Raw genomic sequence first — 15,137 nt, 5'->3', positions numbered from 1 at the left:
CAAGTTAATGAAAGGTTAAAAATCACATGATCTTTTCAAAAAATGCTGAAAAATCATTTGATAAATTCAGCATCCTCTCATGATAAGTAAAAACTCTGAAAACTTTAGTACAGAAGGAACATATTTCAACATAATAAAGCCTATATGTAACAAGCTCAAAGTTAACGTTACACTCAGCAGTGAAAAACTGCAAGCTTTTCATTTAAGATCAGGTATAAGACACAGATGCCTATTCTCAGCACTCCTATTCAACATAATATTGGAAGTCCTAATCAGAGCAATAATCAAGACAAAGAAATTGAAGACATCCCACTACTAGGCATATACCTTGAGGAAACTGGAACTGAAAAAGATACATGTATCCCAATATTCATTGCAGCACTATTTACAATAGTTAGGATATGGAAGCAACCTAGATGTTCATAGGCAGATGAATGGATAAAGAAGTTGTGGTACATATAACCAATGGAATATTATTCAGCTATAAAAAGGAACACATTTAAGTCAGTTTTAATGAGATGGATAAACCTGGAGCCTATTATACACAATGAAGTAAGTCAGAAAGAGAAAGATAAATATCGTGTATTAATACACACACATATATATGGAATATAGAAAGATGGTACCGCCAATCCTAAATGCAGGGCAGCAAAAGAGACACAGATATAAAGAACAGACTTTGGACTCTGTGGGATAAGTCGGACATGACTGAGCGTTTGAACTGAACTGATGTCTTCATTTTAGTCAATTTATACCCTTGAATCTACAGTAAGTTTCTTGTAAATAGCACATAGTTGGATCTTTGATATAGATCTATTTAGCCCCTCTGTTTCTTTGTTATTTTCTGAGTATAATGAACTTAATCCATTTAGATTTATTGATAGGGAAGGATTTACTATTGTCATTTTTAAGTGTTTTATTTAATTTTATAGTTTTTTTGTTCCTCTTTTTCTCTCTTGCTGTCTTCCTTTTTGTTTTGTTTTCTCTTTCTCTCTCTCTTTTTTTTGATAGATTTTGAATCATTTCTCCTTTAACGAGTAAAACATCTAAAGATGTTTCTTTGTAGTTACCAAGAGGCTTTTTAAAGCTAATATCAACTTAAGTTTTTTTGCATGCAATAACACTCCACTTCTACCTCTGATCTCTCCGGCCTTGCCAGGGATTCTTAGATCCTCTTAAACTTCTGTGCTTGTCTAAACCATTGTGTGTGTTAGTGGCCTTAGGAGATTAAGGTGTTGACAAGTCCTGACAGTGCCCTGAAGGCTGAGAAAATGATCACTTGCCCATTCAGGCTCCTAGAGGACTCCTAGTTCTTATGCACTTGTTGAAACTGCCTTTTCGCTTTCTACATTCCAGGGGACTTCATGAATGCCATGTCCTGTTTGCCCTCAGAGCTAGGTGGTTTGAGAAACAGTCTTTTGGATGGTAGACAAAAAGTTGAGGAGCTAAATGTGTGAAGCTGGGAGTTGGGAGTTCCATTCTGATTGTAATGCACTGTTTTGTGGGTGGAGTTTATGGTGCAAGTATGTCTCAGCTCATCCTACCCATCTTGATGTGGATATTTTCTCAGTAGTGTGATGTGTAGGAGTCTTTCAACTAGTTCTGGATTCATCTCAGGGGGAATGGATCCCTGTTTAACTGTTTATTTGGTGCATCCAAGGAGGGAAAGTCAAGGGTCTCCTATTTTACCATCTTGCTCTCCGATAGTTTTAAAGAAAATTAAAGACACTCTTAGATTTTCATGGTAAGGCTGCTCTAATTGCCTCACCATCTCTGACCAAAATTCTCATTGCTCTCTAGAATCCTTGGGTTAAGTCAACAGTAGCGATATCAATGCCTACTATGATTCATGTCTATCATTTCCCACAAGTTGCTTCTGACCTTCACCCACAAATCATGTTTCTCACACCTCAGACAGCAATGATGTTTTACCTTTAGGATATTTTTGGTGATGCTAAGGCGCTCAACGAACACATCCCCAGAGGAAGCAACCTCCTCTCCAGTCAAAATTTCGAAGGTAGTAGTTTTCCCAGCTCCATTTAATCCAAGCAACCCAAAGCACTCCTGCTTTTGGATTGCAACAGAGATATTTCTCACAGCTAAAACGACTGGTTTTGAAAAATACACCTTAAAAAATACAGAAAACAATATAGTAAAGAATACTTACAGGTCATATACAAACAATACTTTAGACTCCCATGGACCACCTCAGGTAGCTTCACAAGAGTTCTTCTATTCTCTTGAGAAAACACACATAGATTCAAAAAACCACAGTAAGCCCTTGGCATTAATGACATACTCTTTAACAGAAATTAAACCATCATAAGTTGTTCATTGAATAATATTACCTTTATGAGTTCCTTAATAAGCACTATAGAATTCAGTGACTCCTGAGGGTTGTCCAGGATTCTATTTCTTTCATTTTGTACATCTTCATCTTCAGATTCCCCGGATAATTCCTTGGACACTCTATCCTATATTTTAAAAATAAGACCACAGATATAGATATGGATGCACTTTAGACATCTGGTCTACACTGGTTGGCTGCAGGAAGGCTAAACTGGGATAATCTTAAAAATGTCAAAACAGAAGTTTTGAGTCATTTCCAAATGACTTCCTGCATATCAACTCAGCTCTTACATATTTCCTACATCCAAAGTTTAAAACCTATACCATGAGCAAGTAGCATGTTCTTAACAAAATGGGCACTTCACAAAACACTGCAATCACAAGAAAACTGTTAATTACAACTAAAAGTTATTTTAAAATAATTTATTTTTTATTTTTATTAAATATAAAGTTATTTTTAATAATAAATGTATACTTTATAAGATATCAGAAGAGTTGAGAGTAGGAAAAGAGTAACACTTTTCTTTCAGAGAAGAAGAGTAGAATCCAAGGACAGACTCACGTAAGAAATGCTTACGATGAATTTCAATAAAATAGGAGTTCATCAGGCAACTTATGATGGGAAAGAAAGAATAGGTAAGACATCCCACAAAGTGAAAAGAATATGAAAGAATACTCTATGACTTGCATGTCATTCTTTTTATTTTGAAAGAATTTAGATGTACAGAAGAGCTATAAAAACAGGACAGCTCTAGTATACATTTTAACTTTGCTTAATGACATCATATAGTAATGATACATTGATTAAAACTAAGAAATTAACATTGGTTCAGTTCTATTAACTACAGATCTTACTGACGTTTAGTGCAAAATATTTTGAATGCTTTAACACTATTTTTAGTGTAAGCTATTCATTTAAGCATAATATATATCTTTGTTGCTGCTATTCAGTTACTAAGTCATGTTCAACATTTTGTGACCTCGTGAATGGCAGCACACCAGGCTTCCCTGTCCTTCAATAGTTCACTTAGTTTGCTCAAACTCATGTCCATTGAGTTAGTGATTCCATCCAACTACTTCATCTTCTATTGCCTGCTTCCCCTCCTGATTTTAATATTTCCCAGCATCGGGGTGTTTTCCAATGAATTGGCTCTTCACATCAGGTGGCCAAAGTATTGGAGCTTCAGCTTCAGCATTGGTTCTTCCAGTGAGTTTTCAGGATTGATTTCTTTAGGATTAACTGGTTTTATCTCAGTGCTGTCCAAGGGACCTTCAAGTGTCTTCTCCAGCACAGTTCAAAAGCATCAGTTCTCTGGTGCTCAGCTTTCCTTTCTTTATGGTTCAGCTTTCATATCCGTACATGACTACTGGAAAAACCGTAACCTTGACTATGTGGACCTTTGTAGGCAAAGTCATGTCTCTGCTTTTTAATATGCTGTCTAGGTTTGTCATAGCTTTTCTTTCAAGAGCAAGTGTCCTTTCATTTCATGGCTGCATTCAGTTTGCAGGGATTTTGGAGACTAAGAAAATAAAGTCTGTCACTGTTTCCATTGTTTCCCCATCCATTTGCCATGAAGTGATGGGACCAGATGCCATGATATCAGTATTTTGAATGTTGAGATTTAAGCCAGATTTTAATGTTAAAAAGAATTAGTTCTTCTTTGCTTTCTGCCATTAGAATGGTATCATTTGCATATCTGAGGTTGTTGATGTTTCTGCTGGCCATCTTGATTCCAGCTTGTGATTCTAGCCTGATATTTCACATGATGTGCTCTGAATATAAGCTAAATAAGCAGGGTGACAATATACAGCCTTGATGTACTCCTTTCTTAATGTTGAACCAGTCCATTTTTCCATGTCTTGTTCTAACCGTGCTTCTTGACCTGCATACAGGTTTCTCAGGAGGCAGGTAAGGTGGTCTGGTATTCTCGTCTCTTTAAGTATTTTCCATAGTTTGTTGTGATTCACATAATCAAAGGCTTTAGCATAGTCAATGAAGCAGAATTAGATGTTTTTCGGGAATTCTCTTGCTTTTTCTATGATCCAGCGGATGTTGGCTATTTGGTCTGTGGTTCTGCCTTTTTCTAAATTCAACTTGCACATCTAGAAGTTCTTGGCTAAAATAGTGTTGAAGCCTAGTTTGAATTATTTTGAGCATTACCTTAATAGCATGTGAAATTAGTGCACTTGTGTGATAGCTTGAACATTCTTTGGCATTTCCCTTATTTGGAGTTGGAATGAAAATTGACCTTTTTCAGTTGTCAGAATGTTTCAAATTTGCTGACATATTGCTGAAACTTTAAGAGTGTCATCTTTTAGGAATTGAAATAGCTCAGCTGGAATTCCATTACCTCCATTAGCTTGGTTCCTAGTAATTCTTCCTAGGGCCAATTGACTTCACACTCTAGGAAATCTGACTCTAAGTGAGTGATCACATCATAGTTGTTATGTGGGTCATGAAGACCTATTTTGTACAGTTCTTCAGTGTATTCTTGCAATCTCTTCTTAATCTCTTCTACTTCTGTTAGGTCCTTACTGTTTCCGTCATAATGTATTGTGCCAATCTTTACATGAAACATTCCCTTGGTATCTCTAATTTTCTTGAAGAGCTCTCTAGTCTTTCCCATTCAATTGTTTTCCTTTGTTTCTTTACATTATTTACTTAAGAAGGCTTTCTTATCTCTCCTTGCTATTCTTTGGAACTCTGCATTCAGTTGGTATATCTTTCTCTTTCTCCTTTGCCTTTCGCTTCACTTCTTTTCTCAGCTATTTGTAAGGCCTCTTCATGCAATCACTTTGCCTTCTTGCATTTCTTTTTCGTGGGGTTGATTTTGGTCATTATCTCCTGTACAATGTTAGGAACCCCTGACCATAGTTCTTCAGGCACTCTATCAGACCTCATCCTTTGGATCTATTTGTTTCTTACACTGTATAATTGTAAGGGATTTGGTTTAGGTCATACTTGAAGGGCCTAGTGGTTTTCCTTACTTTCTTCAAGTGTGAATTTTGCAATATAGAGTTCATGATCTGAGCCAAAGTCAGCTCCCAGTCTTATTTTTGCTGACTGTATAGAGCTTTTTTTTATCTTTGGCTGCAAAAATATAATCAATCTGATTTCAGTATTGACCATATGGGTGATGTCCATGTGTAGTCATCTCTTGTGCTGTTGAAAGAGTGTTTGCTGTGACCAGTATGCTCTCTTGGCAAAACTCTGATAGTCTTTGCCCTGCTTCATTTTGTACTCCAAGGCCAAAGTTGCCTGCCTGTTATTCCATGTATCTCCTGACTTCCTACTTTTGCATTCCAATCCCCTATGATGACAGAGACATCCATTTTGGTCTTAGTTCTATCGCATATTGTAGGTCTTCATAGAACTGTTTGACTTCACCTTTATCAGTGCTATTTGTTGGGACATAGACTTGGATTACTGTGAATTTGAATGGTTTATCCTGAAAATGAACAAAGATTATTCTGTCATTTTTGAGATTGCAACCAAGTACTGCATTTCAGACTCTTTTGTTGACTCAGGGCTACTCCATTTCTTCTAAGGGATTCTTGTTCACAATAGTAGATATAAGGATCATCTGAATTAAATTTGCCCATTCCCACCCATTTTATTTCACTGATTCCTAAAATGTTGATGTTCATTCTTGCCAACACCTGTTTGACCACTTTCAATTTACCTTGATTCAAGGACCTAGCATTCCAGATTCCTACACAATATTGTTCTTTACAGCATTGGACTTTACTTTCACCACCAGACACATCCACAACAAGGGGTTGTTTCTGCTTTGGCTCAGCCTCTTCATTCTTTTTGGAGCTATTTATCTGCTCTTCTCCAGTAGCATATTGGACTCCTACTGATCTGGGGGGCTCATCTTCCAGTTTCACATCTTTCTGCCCCTTTATACTATTCATGGGATTCTCAAGGCAAGAATACTGCAGTGGTTTGCCATTCCTTTTTCGAGTGGACTATATTTTGTCAGAACATATATCTAGATATGTACATAAATCATAAATCAACATCTTAACAAGTTTTATTGTAACCAGTATCAATAAAGTAAACAGAATATTACCCCTCAATAACTAGAAATATGACACGTAACTCACAATGTATTGTTATACATTAGTTTTGTTTTATATAAATGAAATTCTACTTTACATATTCTTTTACATCTGATTGAATTTGTATTTGAGATTATTCTATGCTGTTGCATAAGTTATAGGCTCTTCCTTCTGATTGCTATATTCTATTGTGTGAATAGACATTTTAAAATCCATTATGCTACTGAGAGACATGTGGTTTGCTTCCTTCTTAAACTTTGTCTTATATAAATAATGTTTTGTGCACATTCTTTCAAATGTCTTTCAGTGAACATGAGTATGCCTCTCTGTTGGATTTATACTTAGAAGGGAAGCTTGTAGGACTTAGTTATGCACACTTCATATGCATATAAAATGTTTTATTCTTTTGAAGTATAGTTATAAGATATATTAGCTTCATGTTAGCTTCACATTAGCTACAAGGGAAGCCCCCTACAACATAGAAACTTCACATTAATATACATTACAAATTAATCACCACAACATCTAGTAACCATCTGTCATCATACAAAGTATTTGGAATATTACTGACAGTATTCACAATAGTGTACATTATGACCTATGACATTTATTTTAAACTGGAATTTTGTATCTCAATCTTTTTGTCTTTGTCTTTTTCTCTGAACCCTGCCAGGAAATGATCACCATTGCCTCTTGTGGTCACCAGTTTGTTCTCTGCCCCTATGAGTGTGTTTCTGTTGTATTGAGTCTCTGTCATTTGGTTTTTTAGACTCCACGTATAAGTATATTGTTTAGTCACTAATTTGTGTCTGACTTTTTGTGATCTTGACTGTATCATGCCAGGTTCCTCTGTCCTTGGGATTTTCCAGGTAATAGTATTAGAGTGGGTTGCCATTTCCTTTGCCAGAGCATCATCCTGACCCAGGGACAAAACCCACATCTCCTGCCTTGGCAGGCAGGCTCTTTACTACTGATCCACCATGGAACCCCACATATAAGCGAGGTCATAGTAACTGTCTCCATCACAAGCTGGAATCCAGATTGCCAGGAGAAATATCAACAACTTCAAATATGCAGCTGATGCCACTCTAATGGCAGAGAGTGAAGAGGAGCTAAAGAACTTCTTGATGAGGGTGCAAGAGGAGAATGAAAAAGCTGACTTGAAACTCAACATCAAAAATTTAAGATTATGGGATTCAGTCCCACCACTTCATGGCAAATAGATGGGGATAAAGTGGAAGCACAGAGAAGGCAATGGCACCCCACTCCAGTACTCTTGCCTGGAAAATCCCATGGATGGAGGAGCCTGGTAGGCTGAAGTCCATGGGGTCACTACAAGTCGGGCACGACTGAGCAACTTCACTTTCACTTTTCACTTTCATGCATTGGAGAAGGAAATGGCAACCCACTCTAGTGTTCTTGCCTGGAGAATCCCAGGGAAGGGGGAGCCTGGTGGGCTGCCACCTATGGGGTTGCACAGAGTCTGACACGACTGAGGCGACTTAGCAGCAGCAGTAGCAAAGTGGAAGCAGTGACCAATTTTCTTTCCTAAGATTCCAAAATCACTGCAGATGGTGACTGTAGCCATGAAATTAAAAGATGCTTGCTCCCTGGAAGAAAAGCTGTGACAAACTGAGACAGCATATTAAAAAAGATAGACATTACTTTGCTCGTGAAGATCCATATAGTCAAAGCTATGGTTTTCTCTTGAGAGTCCCTTGAACTGCAGGGAGCTCAAACCAGTCAATCCTAAAGGTAATAAACCCTGAATATTCATTTGAAAGACTGATGCTAAAGCTTAAGCTCCAATATTTTGGCTACCTGATGTGTAGAGTCAATTCATTGGAAAAGACTGATGTTGGGAAAGATTGTAGGCAAAAGTTCTCCTTTTTGTGATCTACTGACTGTATCATGCCAGGCTCCTCTCTCTGGCTCCTCTGCCAAGGGTAGCAGAGGATAAAATGGTTACATAGCATCAATGACTCAATGGACATGAATTTGAACACATTCCAGGAGACAGTGGAGTATAGAGGAGCCTGGTGTGCTGTAGTCTTTGCAGTCGCAAAGAGTCAGACATGACTTAGCGATTCAACAACATTGACAATCTGACATTTCACTTAGCATAATGATCTCCAGGACTATCTACCTTGGTATATATAGGGCACTTTAATTCCTTTTTTATGGTTGAGTAATATATATATTGTGTGTGTGTGTGTGTGTGTGTGTGTGTGTGTGTATTAAGTCACTTCAGTTGTGTCAGACTCTTTGCATCCCTATGGATTGTAGTCCTCCAGGCTCCTCAGTCCAAGGGATTCTCCAGGCAAGAATACTGGAGTGGGTTTTTATGCCTTCCTCCAGGGGATCTTCCTTACCTGAGTATTGAACTCACATCTTTTATGTTTCCTGCATTGGGATGCAGGCTCTTTGCCACTAGTGTGACCTGGGAAGACATATGTACATGTACATCATAGCTTTTATCCATTCATTTACTGATGGACACTTCAGTTCAGTTCAGTTCAGTTCAGTCGCTCAGTCATGTCTGACTCTTTGCGACCCCATGAATTGCAGCACGCCAGGCCTCCCTGTCCATCACCAACTCCCAGAGTTCACCCAAACTCATGTCCATCGAGTCAGTGATGCCATCCAGCCATCTCATCCTCTGTTGTCCCCTTCTCCTCCTGCCCCCAATCCCTCCCAGCATCAGAGTCTTTTCCAATGAGTCAGCTCTTCGCATCAGGTGGCCAAAGTACTGGAGTTTCAGCTTTAGCATCCGTCCTTCCAATGAACACCCAGGACTGATCTCCTTTAGAATGGACTGGTTGGATCTCCTTGCAGTCCAAGGGACTCTCAAGAGTCTTCTCCAACACCACAGTTCAAAAGCATCAATTCTTCGGCGCTCAGCTTTCTTCACAGTCCAACTCTCACATCCATACATGACCACTGGAAAAACCATAGCCTTGACTAGACGGATCTTTGTTGGCAAAGTAATGTCTCTGCTTTTGAATATGCTATCTAGGTTGGACATAACTTTCCTTCCAAGGAGTAAGCGTCTTTTAATTTCATGGCTGCAATCACCATCTGCAGTGATTTTGGAGCCCCCAAAAATAAAGTCTGACACTGTTTCTTCAGATGGCCTCTAAACCTTGGCTATTGTAAATAATGCAGGAGTAAACATAGTGGTGCATGTATGTTTCAGAATTAGTGCTTTCATTTTCTTCAGATAAATATTTGAAAGTGGAATTGCTGGATCATATGGTAATTCTATTTTTAATTTTTTGAGGAACTTATATACTGTGTTCTATATTGACTGTACCAATTTACATTCCCACCAACAGTGGACCTGAGGGTTCCCTTTATCCACATCATCACTTGCCAATCTAACTAGTATGAAGTGATATTGCTATGTGATTTTGGTTTCATTTCCCTGAAAATTAGTGATGTTGAGCATCATTTTATTTTTTCTGCTGGCCATCTGAATCCTCTTTCTGTTAGTTCATTATCATAATGTTTAGAAATGCATCAGATTTCTGTGTATTCATCTTTACCCTGCAACTTTACTGAATTCATTTATTAGTTATGATAGTTTTTGGTCTATTATAGTTTTAATAGTGTTTTGGATTTTCTGTATATAGAATGGCATCTGTGGATACTAACAGTTTCACATTTCCCTTCCAATTTGGATAACTTTTATTTCTCTTTCTTGTCTGATTGTTGTGGCTAGGACTTCCAATATTGTGTTAAATACAAGAAGTGAGAGTGGACATCCTTTTCTTGTTCCTGATTTTTGAGGAAAAGCTTTCAGTGTTTCATTATTGAGTTTGATATTAGCTGTGTGTTTATCATGAAATGCCTTTTTATTATTTTAGATATGTCCCCTTTATACCCACTTTGTTGAGTGTTTTTTATCATAAATAGATTCTTCTGCATTTATTGAAGTGATCATAGTCTTTCTACCCATGATTTTGTTAACATGTGCATAATATTGATTGATTTGCAGATACTGAACAAATGAATGATGTGTCACTCATTCATTCAATGAATAATGAACCATCCAAATTCATCATTCATTCTTACACATGAAGGATCATGTGTAAAATCCTTTTAATGCATTGTTGAATTCAGTTTGCTAATATTTTGTTGAGGATTTTTGTATCTATGTTCTTCAGAGATATTGGCCTGTAATTTCTTTTTTTTGTAGTGTTTTTGGTTTTTCTATCAGGGGAATACTGGCCTCATGGATTGTGTTTGGAAGTGTTCTTTTCAATTATTTGAACTAGTTTGAGAATACTAGGTAGTAACTCTTTGGATATTTGGTAGAATTCACCTGTGATTCCCTCTAGTTTTTAGACTTTATTAGGAGTATTTTGAATACTGATTTGATTTCATTATTAGTGTTGATCTGTTAAGATTTTATGTATCTTCCTGACTGAGTCTTGGGAGATGGTGTGTTTCTAGAAATTTATCCCTTTCTTAAAAATTGTCCAGTTTGCTACTGTGTAATTGTTTATAGTAAACTCATAAACCTTTGTATCTGTAGTGTCTGTTGTAACTCTTCTTTTATTTATGATTTCATTTGGACTTTATCTCTCTGTTTTAAAAAATGAATCTGGCTAAATGTTTACCACTTTTGTTTATCTTTTCAAAGGGCCAGCTTCTAGTTTCATCTATTTCTACTTTTTTAAAGTTTCTATTTATTTGGACTCTGATCTTTATTATTTCATTTCTTCTACTAACTTGGGGCTTCATTTGTTCTTTTTCTGGTTCTTTTATGTGTGAGGTGGGATTGTTTACTTCAGATTATTCTTGTTTACTGAGGTAGGTATATATCACAAAAAAGTTTCTTAGAACTGCTTTTGCTACAATCCATATATTTGGGAGCACTGTGTTTCCATTTTCATTTTATTTCATCTTTGATATCTTCACTGATCCATTGGATGTCTAGCAACATATTGGTTAGTTTCCACATGCTTGTGGTTTTTATAATTGTCTTCTTGTAATTCATTTTAATTTTCATACCAGAGTGGTCAGAAAAGATGCTTGACATGATTTCAGTCTTCTTAAATTCACTGAGATTTGTTTTGCAGCCTAATGTGAAAAAGTCCTATGTGAACCTGAAAAGAAGGGGAATTCTGTTGGAGTGGGATATTTCATATATATCTATTAAATCAACCTGATCTAGGCTGTCATTTAAGTATTTGTTGTTGTTCAGTTGCTCAGTTGTGTCCGACACTTTGCAACCCCATGGACAGCAGCATGCCAGGCTCCTTGTCCACCATCTCTTGGAGCTTGCTCAAACTCAGGTCCATTGAGTTGGTGATGCCATCCAACCATCTCATCCTCTTTTGTCCTCTTCTCCCCTTGCATTCTATCTTTCCCAGCATCAAGGTCTTTCCCAGTGAGTTGGACTTTTGCATCAGGTGGCCAAAGTATTAGAAGTTCAGCTTCAGTGCTTTCAATGAATATTGAGGGTTGATTTTCTTTATGTTTGATCTCCTCACAGACCAAGGGACTCTCAACAGTTTCTCCAACACCACAGTTTAAAAACATCAATTCTTTGGCATTCAACCTTCTTGATGGCCCTACTCGCACATCTGTACATGACTACTGGAAAAACCGTAGCTTTGACTATAGAAACTTTTGTCAGCAAAGTAATGTCTCTGCTCTTAAATACACTGTCTAGGTTTGTCATAGCTTATTTTCCAAGGAGCAAATGTCTTTTAATTTCATGGCTGCAGTCACCATCTGAAGTTATTTTTGAACTCAAGAAAATAAAATCTATCAGTTTCCATTGTTTCCCCATCTATTTGCCATGAAGTGATAGGACCAGATGCCACGATATTAGTTTTTTGAATGTTGACTTTTAAGCCAGCTTTTTCACTCTCCTTTATCACATTCATCAAGAGGCTCTTTAGTTCATCTTCACTTTCTGCCGTAAGTGTGGTGTCATCTGCATACCTTAGGTTACTGATATTCCTCCTGGCAAACTTGATTCCAGCTTGTGCTTCATCCAGTCTGGCATTTCGTTGGATGTAGTCTGCGTATAAGTTAAATAAGCAAGGTGACAATATAGAGCCTTGACATACTCCTTTTCCAATTTTGAATTAGTCTTCTGTTCCATGTCCAGTTCTAACTGTTTCTTGACCTGATACGGGTTTCTCAGGAGGCAGGTAAGGTGGTCTGGTATTCCCATATTTTTAAGAATTTCCCAGTTTGTTGTGATCCACATAATCAAAGGCTTTAGCATAGTCAATGAAGCAGTAGTAGATGTTTTTTCTGGAATTCTCTTGCTTTTTCTATGATCCAACAGATGTTGGCAGTTTGGTCTCTGGTTCCCCCGCCTTTTCTAAGTCCAGCTTGTATATCTGGAAATTCTAAGTTTACATACTGTTGAAGGCTAGCTTGGAGGATTTTGAGCATGACATTGCTAGCATGTGAAATGAGTGCACTTCTGTAGTAGTTTGAACATTCTTTGGCATCGCCCATCTTCTGCTTCTGTTAGGCCCATACCATTACTGTCTTATTGTGCCCATCTTTGCATTAAATTTCCCTTGGCATTTGTCATATTCTTGAAGAGATGTCTAGTCTTTTCCATTCTATTGTTTTCCTCCATTTCTTTGCATTGTTCACTTAGGAAGGCTTTCTTATCCCTCATTGCTATTCTTTGGAAATCTGGATTCAGTTGGGTATATCTTTCCTTTCCTCTTTGCCTTTCACTTCTCTTCTTTTCTCAGCTATTTGTAAGGCCTCCTCAGATAACCATTTTGCCTTGTTGAATTTCTTTTTCTCGGGGGGTGGTTTTAATCACTGCCTCCTGAACAACATTACGAAACTCCATCCATAGTTCTCCAGGCACTCTATCAGATCTAATCCCTTGAATCTATTTGTCACTTACACTGTATTATTGTAAGGAATTTAGTTTAGGTCATACCTGAAGGGCCTAGTGGTTTTCCCTGCTTTCTTTAATTTAGTGTGAACTTTATAACAAAGAGTTCATGATCTGAACCATAGTCTGCTCCCAGTCTTGTTTTTGCTAACTGTTTAGAGCTTCTCCATCTTTGGCGGCAAATAATATAATCAATCTGATTTCAGTATTGACCAGATGGGTGATGCCCATGTATAATCGTCTCTTGTGTTGTTGAAAGAGAGTGTTTGCTATGACCAGTGCACTCTTGGCAAAAGTCTGATAACCTTTTCCCTTCTTCATTTTGTACTCCAAGGCCAAACTTGCCTGTTGTTTAAGTATTGTGTTGGCCAAAAATTTCATTTATGTTTTTCCATAAGATGCTATTGGAAAACCCAAAGGAACATTTTTGGCCAACCCAATAGAATGTTTTCTCATTGATTTTCTTTCTGGATAGTCTATCTATTAAAACAAGTGGGGTATTAAAGTCCTCTTCTAGTTTTATACAACTGGCATTATCTTGCTTTATACCTGTATTCCTTTGTTAGGTACATAGATATTTGCAAATGTTATATCTTTTTATTGTATTGATCACTCTATAATTATGTAATGACCTTTTCATCTCAGTACAGTGTTTGTTTTAAAGTAAATTTTAAAAATATATAATCATTGCTACCACAGCTTCCTTTTCATTTGCGTGGAAAATCTTTTCCATCAATTCTCTTTCAGTATGTATATGTCTTTTTCTCTGAAGTAAGTCTTTGAAGGTTGCATACACATGGGTCTTTAAAAAATAATCCAGTCAACTACTCTGTGTCTTTTGATTGTAATATTTATTCCATTTATATTCAAAGTAATTATTGATAGTATTTACTTATTGCTGTTTCATTAGTTGTTTTCTGTTTAATTCTCTGATTCTTTCTTGTTCTCTTTCCTTGTAATCTGATGACTTTCTCTAGCGCTATGTCTACATTTCTTCTTTTTAAATTTTGTGTATCTATTACAGCTTTTTTTGTTTGTGTTTACCATGAGGTTTTTATGTAACAACCTATGTATATAGCAACCTAAGTTGATGATCACTTGAGTTCAAATATGTTTTAAAAGTACAATCATGCCCCACATTTTATGTTTTTGATGTCACATTTTGCATCTTTTAATTTTGTATATTGCACAATTAATTGCTTTAGATACCATTTTACTGCCTTTGTCTTTTAATATTCATACTATTGTTATAGGTGGTTGATCCACTATCTTTACTGTATGTTTTCTTTTACTAGCAACATTTTTCCTTTCATGATTTTCTTTTTCTAGTTATGGCATTTTCTGTTTTTTCTACCTGAAGAAGTCTCTTTACTATTTCTTGTAAGACTTGTTTAGTGGTGATAAACTCCTTTAACTTTTGCTTCTTTGGGAAACTCTCTCTCCTTGAATTCTGAATGAATCCTTGCCAGGTAGAGTATTATTGGTTATTTTTTTTTTCTTTCAGTACTTTGAATATATAGCATCAGTCTCTACCTACCTGTAAAGATTCTGCTGAAAAATCAGTTGATAATCTTATGGTGGTTCCCTTGTATGTAACGAGTTTTTTTTTTTCCTTGCTGCTTTTAAGACTCTTCAGTTTTAATTTTTGTTATATTAAGTAAAATATATTTTGGCATGAATGTCTTTCGGTTCCTCTTGTTTGGGACTCTGTGATTCTTGCACTTGGATGTCTGTTTCCTTCAATAATTTAGAAACATTTTCAGCCATTATTTCTTCAGATAGAGTTTCTGCCCCCTAATCCTCCTCCTGTAATCCCTATAATGTAAATATTATTATGCTT

At 36.8% G+C, this 15,137-nt stretch overlaps 1 protein-coding gene across 2 annotated transcripts in view; it reads right to left on the bottom strand.

The window, feature by feature from the left end:
• The window catches only part of LOC109578124 (phospholipid-transporting ATPase ABCA3-like), a 269,893-nt gene that overhangs the window by 19,675 nt on the left and 235,081 nt on the right, over positions 1–15,137 (bottom strand). For both annotated transcript variants that reach the window (XM_019987123.2, XM_070779771.1), the window contains exons 25-26: positions 2,349–2,474; positions 1,933–2,127 (exon numbers count right to left, since the gene is read on the bottom strand). In XM_019987123.2, coding sequence (XP_019842682.2) covers positions 1,933–2,127; positions 2,349–2,474 — 321 coding nt within the window. The remainder of the gene's footprint in view (positions 1–1,932; positions 2,128–2,348; positions 2,475–15,137) is intronic.

The sequence above is a fragment of the Bos indicus genome, chromosome 25, assembly GCF_029378745.1.
Source record: "Bos indicus isolate NIAB-ARS_2022 breed Sahiwal x Tharparkar chromosome 25, NIAB-ARS_B.indTharparkar_mat_pri_1.0, whole genome shotgun sequence".
NCBI classification, from domain to species: domain Eukaryota; kingdom Metazoa; phylum Chordata; class Mammalia; order Artiodactyla; family Bovidae; genus Bos; species Bos indicus.
The sequence above is the reverse complement of the archived record's forward strand: the minus strand, read 5'-3'. Positions and strand labels throughout refer to the sequence as shown.